The sequence below is a fragment of the Oncorhynchus mykiss genome, chromosome 20 (assembly GCF_057628025.1).
Source record: "Oncorhynchus mykiss isolate SJ-2025 chromosome 20, ASM5762802v1, whole genome shotgun sequence".
Taxonomy (NCBI): domain Eukaryota; kingdom Metazoa; phylum Chordata; class Actinopteri; order Salmoniformes; family Salmonidae; genus Oncorhynchus; species Oncorhynchus mykiss.
The window spans coordinates 21,223,416-21,242,221 of NC_143041.1; the positions used below are offsets into that span (position 1 = coordinate 21,223,416).

The window sequence follows — 18,806 nt, forward strand, 5'->3', positions numbered from 1 at the left end:
TAGTATCTATGGGAGGACAACCGTATAGACAACCACTTCCTTCTCTTACGTCTTCTCAAGACATCCCTCGAAAATATATGTATTATGTTTTCTTCAATGTGTTAATTGATGGCCTTCTTTTATCTGTTCCTTTTCCTGATTGTGGAATTTTTTGCTATAGCTTCTCTAAGCAAGTCATTTTACTTATTTTCTTTGAAAACTAAAAGCCCAGTGGCAGAAAATGGATTTACTAGCATTGTTATTTGTACACTACCTCGGCGATAACAATAACATTGTAAAGAAAGGTCCCGGTTGCAACATTGTAAACAATCACATTTAGGAGACCTTTGGGTATTTTTGTTGTAATGTAATTTTTTAAAACACATTTATGGTTTCTGATACCATTCTTGTGTCAAGTTGAAAGGTTGAAATCCATTTTCTATCCAGGCTGTATGTAAGTGCCTGACATTCTAACTGTCTTAAGTGTCTGTCTGAATTGGCCCTCTTGATAACCTTGTCATGCTAAGACTTGGCCCTGCTTCTCAGAGGGCACCAGAGTGACTTTCTTCTATGCCCTCTTCCTCCTCCTCCTCTTCTTCTTCCTCCAAACTCCTCTCTGATAACCCGTACTTAGTCCCTACATGTTGTCTTTCTGTTCTGACACAAGCAGTCTTTGATTTGGGAATATTTTCATGGTAGGTATTTGTTTCTGCTAAGTAATACCCCTCTCTGTGTCTGGCTTGCACTGTGTCCCCACCTCTACCCTGACCATTGTGACATGCCGTTTGGTACTGTGTATCACTGGTCAACCCAAGGCATGCGACCTATCAACGCATTTCATTTTCCTTATTTTGTTTTCAATATTGATCTGGAGTTATTACTCCAGAAAGATTTCTGCCATTTTGTCATTGTCTCAAAGAAAACAGGATATTGAGTGATCTTACCGAGTCACTTTTCCCCTCACATTTTATGAGTGGTTCTAAACGTTGAATTCACATGGCATTCAATTAAAGTAATCCACAAAGACGTTCATACAGATGAACTCTTTTAGAAATGCTTTTACTGTAGTACTTTTACTTTTACTGTAGATTTGAATTAAGACGTACACGGTTGATCACATTGAGAAAGGGATGATATTCTCACAGTATTTCCTGATCTAGTCCATGAACGTAACGGGTAAATGATGAGCGAGGCAGCAACGGGGTGCCAGAGGGCCAGGCTTGGGAATAGCCAGGGATAATTCCTGCTTCGTTTAAGGAGCCGAGAGGTTAACAGACCTCACTGGGATCCATTTCCTGAAAGATGCATCTGGCGTAATTCCCCTGGAGACTGAGAAATCAATATGTTACACAGGCACATACTATCAATCGATATGTCTGTTAAAAAATGGATATTAGCTCATTTGTAGCGGTTTGACAGGCAGTTATCAGTTTAGCCTTGACAGAGGAAGAGACAGCCTAGCACTGGCAGAATAATAGCATTTTACGATGGTAGCTAACAGTCAATACCACACAATACTCATACAGGGTCTTTGACAGCCAAGCAGACAACTCAACCCAACTCCCTTTCCTTGCTTTTCAGTTGACATTTTCCGTGGTTCACTCTTTCTTGTGTGTCCATGTTGTGTGCCTGTCCTCTTTGTGTAATTGTTCAGTCACAGAAGTGCTTGCCTTTTTTGTTCAGCATGCTATCAGTGTAAGGTATATGTGGCTGTCCAAATGTCTGCTTTTCTTTCCCCATTCTCCCTTTTTCTTCATTTCTCTGTTTTATCAGTTCTCACTGATCGATCTCCCTCTCTTTTTTCCATCTCTTTCTCTCTCGCACACTGTTTGTACAGACAGGGTATGACTTGACAAACAGGCCATACCTTGATTGAACAATAGAACAGAGATGCTGACATTTCTCAAAGGCTAGCTGAACCAAAGCATCATTTCTTTCAGTCACTTCTGCCCTTCTCCTTCCCTCCCTCCACACCTACGAATTCTGTTCTTTCTCCATGCTCATTGTACCTGTGAGCAAGCAACACAGTCTGAACCACAGTGTATTTGCCCTTCAGGCAAGCACAGTCCTTGTGATAAGGAGTTGTTGTAGAGGTCAGGGTAAGACGAGGTGGGCAGAGGCTCCCCTCCCTCCCAGCCTTCCTCCACCCCAATTGAACATAGCACACACACAGCCATCTCAGATACAAACACACACACACACACACACGCTGCAGGCACGCCAGACAGGGGAGGGTCCAAACCCGAGCAGAAATGCAAACATGACGCCGTTACCCTTCATACTCACACATATGTCTTAGGGGCAGGTGCAGCGTAGTGTTCATGCCCCTGAACTCTTACCTCTGCATCCAAACTATCCCCTCTAAGGAAAGGAGAGAGAGAGAGAGGTCAGGATAGTGAAGGGAAGGGAGGAGAGAGGGAGGGAGGGAGGACTAGTATTTCAGAAGAGCAGGGTGATCCCTGGCGCTAGCTCTTCACCAGGGCCAGCTCTTTGTTTCAGTCAAGATCAGAAGTCTGTGAGGAAACGTTTGAGAAAAAAGAAGAAACCCGCACACTGCTCTTGATAGTATCTCTGCTCTTTAATAAGCCTATCTGCCTTAAGGCCTTCGTCAGAGCTTTTGTAAGATTAAAATACTTTTTAAAATAGAAGAAAGAAAAGTGAGCTGTTATAGATTTGCCATGAAAACCATTCTTCATCCTTCTTTATTCTTCATCTATTTCTCATCCATCATTTTCATCATCCTGCTGCTTCTCCTATTTCATTATCCTGTCTGTCTGTTTGGTGTACTGTGTTGTGCTGTATATGTCCTGGGAATCTGAGAAGGCCACTTGTAGCCTTACTCCTCAGCTAGGCTGTAGTGGTGGCAACCACTTAAATGCACCAGAAAACAACAATCATTTAAGGCCCAGAAATAGGTTTTAGATTGAATCTTTAAGACACTGATATTATGCAAATTAAAAAAGATGGTGCATTTAAGTTGACTGCTAAGGCTCAGCTATTGCCCAGCAGATTGCTGTCAGTTCTGGGATGTCATGCTAAAAAGCGTCTTTCTCTGTCCCCCATCTCCAGGAGAAAAAAAAAGTGCATTCGCTACATCCAAGGTGAAGGCAGCTGTGCCAGTCCTCCCTCTTCGGACGGAAGCTTACTAGACTCCCCCCCATCCTCCCCCTCCTCGGTGGCCCCCTCCCCCTCCTCGAAAGAGTCCAAACCTCAGACTGAACAAATGCAACCTCTCTCACTGACTATGAAACCGGCCCACCAGCCTCTCCACCACCCGCACCTCCTGGCTGGGCATCCTCCTCCGCCATCTTTGGTTCTGCTGGAAAACTCTGCTGCTGCAGCGGGTAAAATGCCTGGCGCAGCCCACAATGGAGCCCATGACCACGGCAATGTCTCGTCCTCGCGGCAACCGGGCTCCTCAGGCGCCTCCCTTGCCAGGCCCTCGGCAGCATCGCTGTGTCATTCCCACTCGCTACACCCCAACTCCACGGCCCCTCAGCCTCTGTCGCTCGTGACCAAGTCTATAGAGTAGCCTCCCTCCTTATTCACTCCTGTCCTTCCTTCCTATTTTTCTAGCTCTGCACACCTCTATTCGGGCCCTCTTTCTTTTCTATCTTTTTGTCTATTTCTGTGCCATAAGGCTTTGAAAATTAGTTATTGTTTTATCAAAGTTCATTGGTCAATATTTGACCCATCATTATCAAAAAAAATATATAATTATTATAATGAATGAATAATACAAAGAGCTGTAGAGTATAGCTTTGGGAATTTGCCAACATTTTCTTAACTTTTTATTTTTATTATTTTTTATTTTGTAGTGTTAAACAGTGCAACAGAAAATTGTTATGTAGTTCCACTTAAACATGTTTAAATGACAGATATAAAAAGGTAGGTTAGATGATTATTCAATGAGCCCTTTTCTTGAAAGAGTTGGTTCTCCTTCATTATTTGTATTAAATACGAGCTTGCGAACCAATCATTTGACACCCGTACAAACCCTGGAGGGCACGAGGATCGTGGAGACACCTCTCTTACTGAGGAACAACTTTAATTGTGATGTTACTTGTTCTTCTTTAAATGTACAGAAATATTGGTGTGTGTGGGGGGGTATTGTTTTAATGTGCATTGTTCCATTACGTTGTCTTTTTAGTTGTTGTTTACCTTTGGGGGTGGAGTCAGGTGGGGTGGTTGGACTTGGAGGGGAGACAGGGGAGGGCTATTGAGGTGGGTGGGGGGGTTGCGCTATTCAATACAAAATGTCACAACGCTAGGACCAGTAGTATTTATTGCTTTAGAGATTGCTTGTTGTATCTTGTATGTTGTCCCTTTTTAAATATTTTCTTTTCTTAATACATTGTATAAATATTTTTTCTTAACGTAAGCAACTTATATATGAAATGATCCATTTTTACAAGGAGGTTTTAAAGGTAAATCTTTTTGTTGTTGTTGACAACCTGGATTCCACCCAATGTACTGTGTAGATTTCACAAACAGAGGTATGCACAACTTCATTTCAAGAAATGCGTCTATAAGCCATTTTACAAAAGAAGAAAAGAAACTTGAAACAACAAGGGACAGTGGGTACCGTGTCTTCAGTAGTTTGGGAAAGTGTCAAAGCCCTTCTTTTTTATTGCACAGTCTCATCTCTACCAGACTGTAGATTTGTGTACAGATTTTCCGTGCCAAATTTTGTGATAATTTTCTCTCCCCCCTCTAACCACGCTGTAGGGTTTTTCTGTTGTTGATTGTTTTTTGTTTTTTAAAACCATACTTTGCTGTGACGTTACATAGATTGCTATGTATGTAGTATAAATGTTGCTATAACAAATGTGTTTGGTAGCAGATTGTCAAATATTACAATTTAAACTGATTAAAAAGACGGACATCATACTGTATAAACCCACAAGGGCCAAATTATGTATATTAGGAGGTTCATAAAAAACTATGAAATAACTACAAAAAAAATACACAAACTGCCACTTTTAAGTACACAGCTACATATAGGTAGATAGAAAAAATAGGCATGTTGATGTTGCAAGAGGCTGTAAAAAAAGCTACAAGAGAATCATCCACTCGGTACCATTGTAGTTGACATGACGCGACTGTAACCTGTCGATTTCTTCTCTGGTTTATTAAGATGCTAATGATGAATAGTTTGAATGTTTCCTTAACGGCTGTGATGTTCCTGTTCTATTTTATGCTCTTATCTTTTGTTAAATTTTTTGTTTTTTTCCCTGTTATTTTAAATGGTTCCAAAACCATGTTTTTGTAATGAATAAATGTTTATGCTGTACAGTCTCTGTAGCATGCAGTTCTGTATTAATAAAAGCGACTTAGTATGTGCAGATAAATCTGTGTCTAACTTTTGTGATAGAAAATGTGAGTGCAGCAACAAAATGAGAGTTCGCAATAGTGTAAAGGCATAGCCGTGGGGAATTAGGGGTGCTGAGGGTGCAGCAGCACCCCCTAAAAAATCATAATAGAAAATATATAAAGAAATGTACCTTTTTTTTTTTTTGCACTGGGCCTTTACTAATATTAGCGGACCAATATAGACGTCTGTAGCGTGGGCCATTTTTTATTGTTTTGCATGTCCGTTATGGCAAAAAAAGTAGTATAAAGTACAGTAACTTGCAGGATTCAATAGTTGGAATTGTAAGAGTTGTTGCCCTGTCCCTTTCTCTGCAATGGTCATTTTAATGGAATCCAGAACAAACAAAACCCTGTCCTCAAACATTTACATCAAAAGGTGCAAAGTTATGGGCAGACACACAAAACATCCACATCAAATTCAATATTTTTCTTGATCAAAAAACATGGAAAACAACCACTTTTTGTGCTGTTTTAATTTACCATCCTTACAAACCACTTAATGTCAAAGTACATTAGTGTAGTGTATTGTACATACGCTGGTCATCTAGATTTGTACCTGTAGACTTTCCATCACCATGAAAGGTACTTTGAGACATCAAGTGGTTTGTGATGATGTAGCTCAGTTGGTAAAGCATGGCGCTTGCAATGCTAGGGTTGTGGGTTTGATAACCACATGGTGACCAGTATGAAAATGTATGCACTCACTACTGTAAATAGCTCTGGATAAGAGCGTCTACTAAAATGGAAAAGGAATGAATAGACCATTTCAGTTGTACATTGAAATAAGTTGCATTTGCAAAGTATTTCAAGAAACTGGAAAAACATACAGTACCAGTCAAAATTTGGACAAACCTACTCATTCAATGCCAAAGTGTGCTAGTCCAATATAAACTGACCTATATAGATATTGTCAGCACGGGCAACATTTTTGTCTGCATCCCACTGTCGGCAAAAAAGTTGCTGCACCCCCACCCCCAAACTACACTGAATAAAAAATATAAACTCAACATGTAGTGTTGGTTGCATGTTTCATGAACAAAACAAAAAGTTAATTTCTCTCAAATGTTGTGCACATATTTGTTTACATCCCTGTTAGTGAGCATTTCTCCTTTGCCAAGATATCCATCCATTTGACAGGTTAAACAGCATGATAATTACACAGGTGCACCTTGCGATGGGGACAATAAAAGGCTACTCTAAAATGTGCAGTTGTGTCACAACACAATGCCACAGATGTCTCAAGTGTTGAGGGAGCATGCAATTGGCATGCTGACTTCAGGAATGTCTACCAGAGCTTTTGCCAGAGAATTTAATATTCATTTCTCTACCTCCAACGTTGTTTTAGAGAATTTGGTAGTACATCCAACTGGCCTCACAACCGCAGTACATTAGAGTATCTAGTTTGAGAAACAGACACCTCACAAGTCCTCAACTGGCAGCTTCATTAAATAGTACCCGTAAAACACCAGTCTCAACGTCAACAGTGAAGAAGCGACTCCAGGATGCTGGCCTCCTAGGCAGAGTTGCAAAGAAAAAGCCATATCACAGACTGACCAATAAAAATAAAAGATTAAGATGGGCAAAAGAACACAGACACTGGACAGAGGAAATCTGCCTAGAGTTGTAACATATTGTGCTAACATAATTGCAAAAGGGTTTTCTAATGATCAATTAACCTTTTATGCTAACACAACGTGCCATTGGAACACAGGAGTGATGGTTGCTGATAATAGGCCTCTATTCGCCTATGTAGATATTCCATAAATAATCAGCCGTTTCCAGCTACATTAATCATTTACAACATTAACAATGTGTGTGTACACTGTATTTCTGATCAATTTGATGTTAGTTAATGGACAAAAAATGGGCATTTCTTTAAAAAACAAGGACATTTCAAAGTGACCCCAAACTTATGAACGGTAGTGTGTATAGTGTGTACTGTCAACTGCGTTCATTTTCAGCAAACTTAACCTGTGTAAATAATTGTATGAACATAACAAGATTCAACAAGTGAGACATAAACTGAACAAGTTCCACAGACATGTGACTAACAGAAATGGAATAATGTATCCCTGAACAAAGGGGAGGTCAAAATCAAAAGTAACAGTCAGTATCTGGTGTGGCCACCAGCTGCATTAAGCACTGCAGTGCATCTACTCCTCATGGACTGCACCAGATTTGCCAGTTCTTGCTGTGAGATGTTACCCCACTCTTCCACCAAGGCAAGTTCCCAGACATTTCTGGGGGGAATGGCCCTAGCCCTCACCCTCCGATCCAACAGGTCCCAGACGTGCTCAATGGGATTGAGATCAAATCAAATCAAAGTTTATTTGTCACGTGCGCCGAATACAACAGGTACCTTACAGTGAAATGGTTACTTACAGGCTCTAACCAATGGTGCGGGGAAAAAAGGTATGTGTGTGTGTGTGTGTGTGTGTGTGTGTGTGTAGGTAAGTAAAGAAATAAAGCAACAGTAAAAAGACATTTGAAAAAAAGAGTAGCAAGGCTATATACCTGTTAGTCAGGCTTATTGAGGTAGTATGTACATGTAGGTATCGTTAAAGTGACTATGCATATATGATGAACAGAGAGTAGCAGCACCGTAAAAAGAGGGGTTGCGTGATCACACAGTCGTCCGTAACAGCTGATGCTCTCATGCATGCCTCAGTGTTGCTTGCCTCGAAGCAAGCATAGAAGTGATATAGCTTGTCTGGTAGGCTCGTGTCTCTGGGCAGCTCGCGGCTGTGCTTCATTTTGTAGTCTGCAATAGTTTGCAAGCCCTGCCACATCCAACGAGCGACGTAGCCGGTGTAGTATGATTCAATCTTAGCCCTGTATTGACGCTTTGCTTGTTTGATGGTTTGTGGCAGGGCATAGCGGGATTTCTTGTAAGCTTCCGGGTTAGAGTCCCGCACCTTGAAAGCGGCAGCTCTACCCTTTAACTCAGTGCAAATGTTGTCTGTAATCCATGGCTTCTGGTTGGGGTATGTACGTACAGTCACTGTGGGGACGACGTCCTCAATGCACTTATTGATAAAGCCAGTGACTGATGTGGTGTATTCCTCAATGTCATCGGAAGAATCCCGGAACATGTTCAAGTCTGTGATAGCAAAGCAGTCCTGTAGTTTAGCATCTGCTTCATCTGACCATTTCTTTACAGACCGAGTCACTGGTGCTTCCTGCTTTAATCTTTGCTTGTAAGCAGGAATCAGGAGGATCGAGTGGCCGGAGACTTTGATGCAGGGAAACTTAAATCAGTTCTACCAAATCTCTATCAACATGTTAAATGTGCAGCCAGAGGGAAAAAGATTCTAGATCACCTGTACTCCACACACAGAGACACGTACAAAGCTCTCCCTCGCCCTCCATTTGGTAAATCCAAATATTTTTCCCTCTGGCTGCACATTTAACATGTTGATAGAGATTTGGTAGAACTGATTTAAGTTTCCCTGCATCAAAGTCTCCGGCCACTAGGAGCGCCGCCTCAGGGTGAGTGGTTTCCTGTTTGCTTATTTCCTTATAGGGCTGACTGAGTGCGGTCTTAGTGCCAGCATCTGTCTGTGATGGTAAATAAACAGCCACGAAAAGTATAGCTGAGAACTCTCTAGGAAAGTAGTGTGGCCTGCAGTTTATCACAATATACTCTACTTCAGGCGAGCAAAATCTAGAGACTTCCTTAGATTTCATGCACCAGCTGTTGTTTACAGATCCGGGGTCTTCACTGGCCATGGCAGAACACTGACATTCCTGTCTTGGTGGCATTGTCATGCTAGACGGTCATGTCAGGATGAGCCTGCAGGAAGGGTACCACATGAGGAAGGAGGATGTCTTCCCTGTAACACACAGCGTTGAGATTTCCTGCAATGACAACAAGCTCAGTCCGGTGTTGCTGTCACACACCCTGCCCCAGACCATGACGGACCCTCCATCTCCAAATCGATCCCGCTCCAGGGTACAGGCCTCGGTGTAATGCTCATTCCTACAACGATAAACGCGAATCCGACCATCACCACTGGTGAGACAAAACCATGACTCGTCAGTGAAGAGCACTTTTTGCCAGTCCTGTCTGGTCCAGCGACAGTGGGATTGTGCCCATATAGGCAACGTTGTTGCCGGTGATGTCTGGTGAAGACCTGCCTTTATAACAGGCCTACAAGCCATCAGTCCAGCCTCTCTCAGCCTATTGCAGACAGTCTGAGCACTGATGGAGGGATTGTGCATTCCTGGTGTAACACAGGCAGTTGTTGTTGCCATCCTGTACCTGTCCCGCAGGTGTGATGTTCGGATGTACCAATCCTGTGTAGGTGTTGTTACACATGGTCTGCCACTGCGAGGGCGATCAGCTGTCCGTCCTGTCTCCCTGTAGCGCTGTCTTAGGCATCTCACAGTATGGACATTGCAATTTATTGCCCTGGCCACATCTGCAGTCCTCATGCCTCCTTGCAGTATGCCTAAGGCACGTTCACAGAGATGAGCAGGGACTGTGGGCATCTTTCTTTTGGTGTTTTTCAGTCAGTAGAAAGGCCTCTTTAGTGTCCTAAATTTTCATAACTGTGACCTTAATTGCCTACCGTCTGTAAGCTGTTGGTGTCTTAAAGACCGTTCCACAGGTGCAAGTTCATTAATTGTTTATGGTTCATTGAACAAGCATGGGAAACAGTGTTTAAACCCTTTACAATTAATTTTCTGTGAAGTTATTTGGTATTTGGATTTTTACTAATTATGAAAGACAGGGTCCTGAAAAAGGGACGTTTATTTATATATAAAGATACACAGTACCTGTTGAAAGTTTGGACACACCTACTCATTCCATGGTTTTTCTTTATTTTTACTATTTTCTTCATTGGAGAATAATAGTGAAGACATCAAGCTATGAAGTAGCACATGTGGAATCATGCAGTAACCAAAAAAGTGTAAAACAAATCAAAATATATTTTATATTTGAGATTCTTCAAAGTTGCCACCCTTGGCCTTCATGACAGCTTTGCACACTCTTGGCATTCTCTCAACCAGCATTTCAATTAACAAGTGTGCCTTGTTAAAAGTTAATTGGTGGAATTTATTTTATTCTTATTGCACTTGAGCCAATCAGTTGTGTTGTGACTTGTTTGGGGTGGTATACAGACGATAGCCATATTTGGTAAAAGACCAAGTCCATATTATGGCAGGAACAGTTGAAATAAGCAAAGAGAAATGACAGGCCATCATAAACATTTATAATGCTTTTAAGAATATATCAGTGAGGAAATGTTTTGAAAGACACAATTAAATACATCAAGGCATCTTAAAGAGACAGATGGATTGTGAATTGGAGGAAACCACCTCAAATGTCTCAATGCCTGCCTTCCCTTACCATGACACCTTGGGTCAAGGGCGATAACTCCTTGAGCTCAGTTTGAAATGACAAGAAAGAATTAGCGCAGTTGGATCAAACAAAATTTTCACCGGAGACAGTATTCTCTCCTCCAAGTCTCGGGAAGTGGCTTTATTCAGTGATAGCTAAAAAGACGTGCACAAAGCCAAGTTTTAACTGTTTGTCCGACGGTCCATTTTTGCATGTGTACTTATTTGTTAGGCACCCATACACAACAATATCCCAAACCATGTACCAGTAATAATTATACATCACACCATGTCAGGAAGAGCGGTGTATATTGTTATGTTTCTCTTGTTTATTTCTTTCGCCTGAAGTACATTCTCATTCAACTCTTCCTCTATACCTTCCACTTCCTTTCAGTACCAAAACCACTTGTTACGCGTAGGCCTACAGTCTCCCAAGTGGTGCAGCGGTCTGAGTCACTGACAATGACAGTGCTTACAATATTTGAGGATGACATTAAAACATTAAAACATTAAAACAGGCTAGTATAGGCTACATGTGCACCACCAAGTCAGAACAGTAGGCTAAGTTATGAGTGGGGGAAAGAGGGTGAGGCACATGGGCTACTAAAAGCTCACTACACAATTTACACTTAGTGTTACATCATTCATGCAGCAGCATACAAGACATTTTTGGACAGGAAGGTGGTGTGACGTTCCTTCTTGTGGGCAAATTTTGTCATTAAAGACTGTCATTCTCTGGATTCATGGTTTGCCACTGATTCCTTCCAAACCACTCATTGTTGAATTTGCTATTTCCAACATGTTGTGTAATGTTTATGTTCAATGGGCGATGAGCACCGCTAAGTTTCATCTGTGAGTTCTCTTCATATGACAAGGACTGTAGGATTTGCCAGGAGATTTGTCGACGTGATTCAATATTTTTTTTATTTAATCCATATTAGAATAAGGCTGTAACGTAACAAAACGTGGAGGAAGTTAAGGGGTCTGAATACTTTCCGAATGCTCTGTATAAGTGAATTTGTCCTAATACTTTTGACACCTTCAAATGTGGGGACTAGATACATGAAGTGCTTTTAATTTCTAAACGATAAAAAAGATAAGGTATGAAAATACCGTCAAATAAAAGGTGACATTCTGTTCTGTCGCCTGATATGAAATATTTTATCTTAAATCCAAAATGCTGGAGTATAGAGCCAAGTGAAGTTTTAGCTTCACTGTCCAAATACGTACGTAGGGGAGTGTATCTCATCAGTAGTAAAGGCTCAGAGGAGTGTGGTCTGTTTGCCGGTTAACAAAGCCCCTTCATCCATGGCCACGTAACATAGTCACAGTCCTTCTGTCATTGCAATAAACGTTCCTATGTCAAGGCTGCATGGGGTGGAGGGCGGAGGCGGGGGGGGGGGGGGGGGGGGGGGGGGGGGTTGTGTATGTTGTCAGTCTGTCTGTCCCTTGAAATGATTTACAATGTCCTGAATTTAGCTAGCCATTATACTACTGTATCTTTAGACACACACACACACACACACACACACACACACACACACACACACACACACACACACACACACACACACACACACACACACACACATACATACACACACACACAGTGTACAAAACATTTGGAACATTAGGAAAGGCATTCGCAGATGGATGCACTGCTGCCATGAAGGGATGCACCTGATTGGCAATGATGGCCCAACGTGTGCCATGTGAACACAAGCCTCACCGTGACACGCGGCACAATGGGTACATGTACAGTGTCTTGCGAAAGTATTCGGCCCCCTTGAACTTTGCGACCTTTTGCCACATTTCAGGCTTCAAACATAAAGATATAAAACTGTATTTTTTTGTGAAGAATCAACAACAAGTGGGACACAATCATGAAGTGGAACGACATTTATTGGATATTTCAAACTTTTTTAACAAATCAAAAACTGAAAAATTGGGCGTGCAAAATTATTCAGCCCCCTTAAGTTAATACTTTGTAGCGCCACCTTTTGCTGCGATTACAGCTGTAAGTCGCTTGAGGTATGTCTCTATCAGTTTTGCACATCGAGAGACTGACATTTTTTCCCATTCCTCCTTGCAAAACAGCTCGAGCTCAGTGAGGTTGGATGGAGAGCATTTGTGAACAGCAGTTTTCAGTTCTTTCCACAGATTCTCGATTGTATTCAGGTCTGGACTTTGACTTGGCCATTCTAATACCTGGATATGTTTATTTTTGAACCATTCCATTGTAGATTTTGCTTTATGTTTTGGATCATTGTCTTGTTGGAAGACAAATCTCCGTCCCAGTCTCAGGTCTTTTGCAGACTCCATCAGGTTTTCTTCCAGAATGGTCCTGTATTTGGCTCCATCCATCTTCCCATCAATTTTAACCATCTTCCCTGTTCCTGCTGAAGAAAATCAGGCCCAAACCATGATGCTGCCACCACCATGTTTGACAGTGGGGATGGTGTGTTCAGGGGGATGAGCTGTGTTGCTTTTACGCCAAACATGACGTCTTGCATTGTTGCCAAAAAGTTCAATTTTGGTTTCATCTGACTAGAGCACCTTCTTCCACATGTTTGGTGTGTCTCCCAGGTGGCTTGTGGCAAACTTTAAACAATACTTTTTATGGATATCTTTAAGAAATGGCTTTCTTCTTGCCACTCTTCCATAAAGGCCAGATTTGTGCAATATATGACTGATTGTTGTCCTATGGACAGAGTCTCCCACCTCAGCTGTAGATCTCTGCAGTTCATCCAGAGTGATCATGGGCCTCTTGGCTGCATCTCTGATCAGTCTTCTCCTTGTATGAGCTGAAAGTTTAGAGGGACGACCAGGTCTTGGTAGATTTGCAGTGGTCTCATACTCCTTCAATTTCAATATTATCGCTTGCACAGTGCTCATTGGGATGTTTAAAGCTTGGGAAATCTTTTTGTATCCAAATCCGGCTTTAAACTTCTTCACAACAGTATCTCGGACCTGCCTGGTGTGTTCCTTGTTCTTCATGATGCTCTCTGCGCTTTTAACGGACCTCTGAGACTATCACAGTGCAGGTGCATTTATACGGAGACTTGATTACACACAGGTGGATTGTATTTATCATCATTAGTCATTTAGGTCAACATTGGATCATTCAGAGATCCTCACTGAACTTCTGGAGAGAGTTTGCTGCACTGAAAGTAAAGGGGCTGAATAATTTTGCACGCCCAATTTTTCAGTTTTTGATTTGTTAAAAACGTTTGAAATATCCAATAAATGTCGTTCCACTTCATGATTGTGTCCCACTTGATGTTGATTCTTCACAAAAAAATACAGTTTTATATCTTTATGTTTGAAGCCTGAAATGTGGCAAAAGGTCGCAAAGTTCAAGGGGGCCGAATACTTTCGCAAGGCACTGTACTCCTGTGGTTCTCTCCATACCCTTGTCCTCCCATCACCGTGAAACAGTATGAACCGGGATTCATCAGACCAGGCTATGTTTTTCCAATTCTCCAGTGTCCAGTGTTTTTATTCATTAGCCCACTCCAACCACAGTTTCTTGTTTTTTGCTGAAAGAAGTGGAACTCTCTGTAAGGTTGTCTGCTGCCGTGTTGTGCACTATTTGATGGTCTTTGGGCACGAATGTTGTACTGGACTGTCAGTTGACTATCTGTAGCTCGTCTGTTGCTCTGCCAAATTTGTGTCAGCCTCCTTTGTCCTCCTTCATTAATAATCCATTTTCGACCACTGGCCTGCCGCCGGCTGGATGTCCTTAGGGTGGTGGACCATTCTTGATACACACGGGAAACTGTTGAGCTTGAAAAACCCAGCAGTGTTGCAGTTCTTGACACGCTCAAACCGGTGCGCCTGGCACCTAACTACCATACCCCATTCAAAGGCACTTAAATCTTTTTTTTCCCATTCACCTTCTGAATGGCACACACACACAATCCGTGTCTCAATTATCTCAAGGATTAAAAATCCTTCTATAAACTGTCTCCTCGCCTTCATCTACCCTGATTGAAGTGGATTTAACCGGTAACATCGATAAGGGATCGTAGCTTTCACCTGGATTTACCTGGTCAGTCCATGTCATGGAAAGAGCAGGTGTTCCTAATGTTTTGTACACTCAGTGTATATTATTCACATTCCATTCAGAATTTATCTTGACTGAAACTCACTCTTGACCTTGAGGGGACCATTGATTCGACCTTTGATTTCATTCTTATTATTTTATCCAATTCCTTTCATTGCTATTTCATTGGTATTTTGCCTTATTGCAGTTCTTGGTATTGATATTGTAAAAAAAACTGCTTTTTATTTTTATGCTTTTGTCCTGCTTTGGTATATGAATATCAGTCTAACTTCAGTGGATCAAGATGATTACAGTTGTGTTCAAATATGCCGGCATCCTTGCATGTTTTAAAATACATAAATTAAAATACACTAAAGAAAAAAAAATTGTGTGTTCATATATGTATTTGTTTGATTTACAATTGCACAGGGCCAATATTTATGTATTTATATTTTTAAAACTTAAAATGTTAAAATGCTTGAAATTAAAATGTTTCACTTCAAAGTCAAATGGCCTGGACTAAATTAATTATCAAAATACATTTTGATTTTGCCTGTGGTAAATTGCAGGTGCCCACATAATAGTTAACGACAAACAACCACAGGACAGAATTATGTTTTTTTGTTGAAATGAGTTACTTAACACATCTGTGTAGACGTTTACTTAGATTTACAGGATAAAAAGCTTGGTGTACCCGAGTAAAGAAAATGGTGTCTTTTAAAGTAAGCTGGTGTGGAATGAACTGACTGACAATGTAGGGTAGGTCCATGCTGCAGGCAAATATACAAATAGCATAGAGCCTGCTTAAATCTAACTAAAGTATATCCCCTGACCTACAGGGACTGATAAATGTATTGTTGTCTGTCCTGAGTTATTAAAACGAGCTGAATCGGGTCTTGTGTGACCCCTATTCAAGTGGGACGGCAAAGCTTGTAGCTAGCTGTGCGTGTATCTATGGCTGCAAAAGTGAGAAATGGATCACATATAACCACAGATTGTCTCAAATACTGATATTCATTCTAACTAATTGGACCCCCTGACAATGCAGAATATTTTCAACAACAAATAATGTGGTTGCTTGTTGTGTGGCATATTGTGACATTGCTACAATCGTTAATGAATTCCAAAGTTACAGTAGAATCGAGGTTGACTGACTCTTGGAAGAGACAGTGGTGTGTTTCTGTGGCCGTTGTAAAGAGAAAGTGAACTTTCTCACCTAGTCTGCACCCACTTAGCTTTCCTGGTAGACAGGTGGCACCTTAGTCCATATCAATGACAACTGGATCATGAAGAGGGAACAGAAATGAAGAAGATGAGAAACGAAGGGGAAGGGAATGGCAGATGGTACAGTATGATCATGGCTGCATCCTACTTTGTGTGTGTGTGTGTGTGTGTGTGTGTGTGTGTGTGTGTGTGTGTGTGTGTGTGTGTGTGTGTGTGTGTGTGAGAGAGAGAGAGAGAGAGAGAGAGAGAGAGAGAGAGAGAGAGAGAGAGAGAGGGAGAGATAGATAGAGAGAGAGAGAAAGAGAAAGAGAGAGAGAGTGAATATGAATCTCAAGAGGATGGAAGAGAGAGAGGACGAGACAAGGTAGAAATCCCATGGAGACGCTGTGTAGCTTTCTAATGATTTGAGCAATGCCTTCGCTGGTAGCCCAAGAGTCCTAGACGACTTGACTTTGATTGGAGACAACTGCTGTGCCATTGAGGAATCGTGTGACAGCTGTAGAACTCTTCACTAGTGGAGTGTGTGCGGTGTGTATGGTGGGGTGAATGTTTGGTAGTGAGGGCTTTAGTATGTACAAACATTAGAAGTGCCTGTCCCATCTTAATTCCATATATTTCATCTAATCTATAATAATTTCTGAGACGTTAATATGTGAAATTCTCTCACGACTTTTATTTTGCTTGGCCTGTACATTTGCACTCACATACTGTCTGTTGCCACCTTTGAACATTTTTATTTTTTATAATTCACTATTTATTCTTCTTCCCCTCTCACTTTAAAAATCCTGGACTAAAATATTTAGAATTCAGAAGAATTCAAATTAATTTGGTTGGAGGCAGGTGATTCTTGTTTACTGTGTAATTGATCTGACCTGTGGTAAATTGCAGGTGCTTTACAAGGTCAAAATAGCTTTTCAAACAGTTTTGAAAAGTGAAAACAACATTGTACTCCATTGTAAAGTGCAAGGGTGCCAAAACATTTGAGAGCAACTGTAATTGAAGAGCATCATTGTAACAGTTATTTGAATTGGAAGGTTACTGGACTGTTTTTTCTTCTCTTATGTTAGATTAGGTGCGAATTGAATCTGTTTTCGTTCATGTATCTACACTGTTCTGGTTCTTCTTATGTGGGGAGGTGTCTGAATGTTTTCAGAAGATTTCTCTCTCAACAAAGATACTTCTATTCAGACAAGAGAAATCATTCTATGGTATTTTGTAAGGAGGCAACTGTCTTACAACTTTGGGAAACACGCTGCACACAAAATATGAATATGGTAGAAGGTTTTTACATTTTGAAAAACTATTTTTCAATCTAGAAAATACTGACCGCCCAAGACAATAGGAGATTTGGAACAATATAGTACACAATGCTTGCACAGAGTATCCTACAGTCTGTCTTTTACAAGGACATGTTAATACGCACAACAACAAAGTGTTATTTGATAAGTATTCGACTGACAAACAGACACACAAACACGCACACACACACATACACAACATATACACAAACAGAATGTGTGCGCTTGCGCTTGTGCGCCGTATTGGTGCCTGTGTGTGTGTGCGCATGCGACTGTGTATGTGTGTGCGTGTCACCTTCCTCTCCCTGCCACAGTCCCTAATGATGGCGGTGTGTAGCCTATAGTGAGCTAACTACCCTCACAGTGGAGCGAGCCCCCAGGCTAGTGCCACATCTCTCCGTCAAGGCCTTCCTTCATCCTGTGTTACACCGGCCCACTCAAAAGACAGGAACACATACACACTCTCAATGACAAATAATTCATAGCTGCCTGAAAGTTTGCCACACTACCTCATTAAGCAGGTGTTGGAACTCTGTGACATTCTGAGACAGTATAATACAATCCTTGGCGCGGTGGTTTTGAATGGCCGTCTCGCAGAAAAAAAAAATGGATATGTTGTTTGTCACCTTCAGAATTCTCAGGGTAAATCCAACTTTAACAAATAAATAAATTGTGCATCTCTATAAAAGGTCCAGATATAACACCTCGAATCACTCCCCAAAAAATGTATTCCATTTTTTTTGTATACGTTACATGCACATGTTTCATTTACACTTCACCAATGACCCCTCTTTGATTTGTACTAAATGTGGTAAGTAGTCTAAGGACACAATGACAAATGTACAAGGCTGGCGTCAATGGAGGTTATTATAATCACACGACACCATCACTTCTAGCGATGTCCTGCAGATGTGGATGATGCAATTATGACACGGTGAGCCATTACGTAATATCAGGTGTTGCAAACTATAATCACCTCAGCCATTTACCACCAAAAAATGTGCCACGTGTCCTAGAACACAATGTAGACTGGAAGGAATAGAGATAGCTTCTTGTTATTGTAAGTTGTAGCCTAGATACATCTCAGACAAACCTGCACAAATAAATCTTGAACAACCCCCGCTCAAATACATACAGATTTATTTGGTTGTAAATGAAGACGCTGTCGCCCAATCCGTACATGTTGAGTTTGATCTTATATTTTTGGACACATTGATTTCCCCCTTAGCCACACGGTCGAGTGCACAGCTTCAGTCGTACAGGCGAAAACTAGTCTCTTTGATTTCATCTGCAAAATTGAAGACGAGTGAGGCGGGGAGGTGGGGGGGGGGGGGGGGGGTGGATGAGGGCATATGGGGAAGATGGTAGGGGCGTGGGGTAATGGGGGGGTATTGGGGGTTACGTGGATCTGAGTACCGTTCCAACACTTCCCCGAATGCGAACACATTCAGGGCCGTCTGATTGGGCCAGAAACTGTTGTGTTGGGCCAGAGCCAGAACACGTGTGTAAAGCAGCGGTTTGAAAATTCGTCATTGGCGTTGATG

The 18,806-nt window shown here is 41.5% G+C and overlaps 1 protein-coding gene across 50 annotated transcripts in view; it reads left to right on the forward strand.

Moving 5' to 3' along the window:
• Positions 1–5,330, forward strand: part of LOC110499059 (transcription factor 7-like 2) — a 98,846-nt gene extending 93,516 nt beyond the window's left edge. For 40 of the 50 annotated variants that reach the window (XM_021575894.3, XM_021575895.3, XM_021575903.3 and 37 more), the window contains one exon: positions 3,049–5,330. In XM_021575894.3, coding sequence (XP_021431569.3) covers positions 3,049–3,511 — 463 coding nt within the window. In that variant the 3' untranslated portion in view covers positions 3,512–5,330. Of the gene's footprint in view, positions 1–613; positions 675–3,048 lie in introns of all 50 variants that reach the window. The other 10 variants (XM_090212547.1, XM_090212548.1, XM_090212549.1 and 7 more) reach the window with 1 other exon arrangement.
• The last annotated feature ends 13,476 nt before the right edge of the window (positions 5,331–18,806 follow it).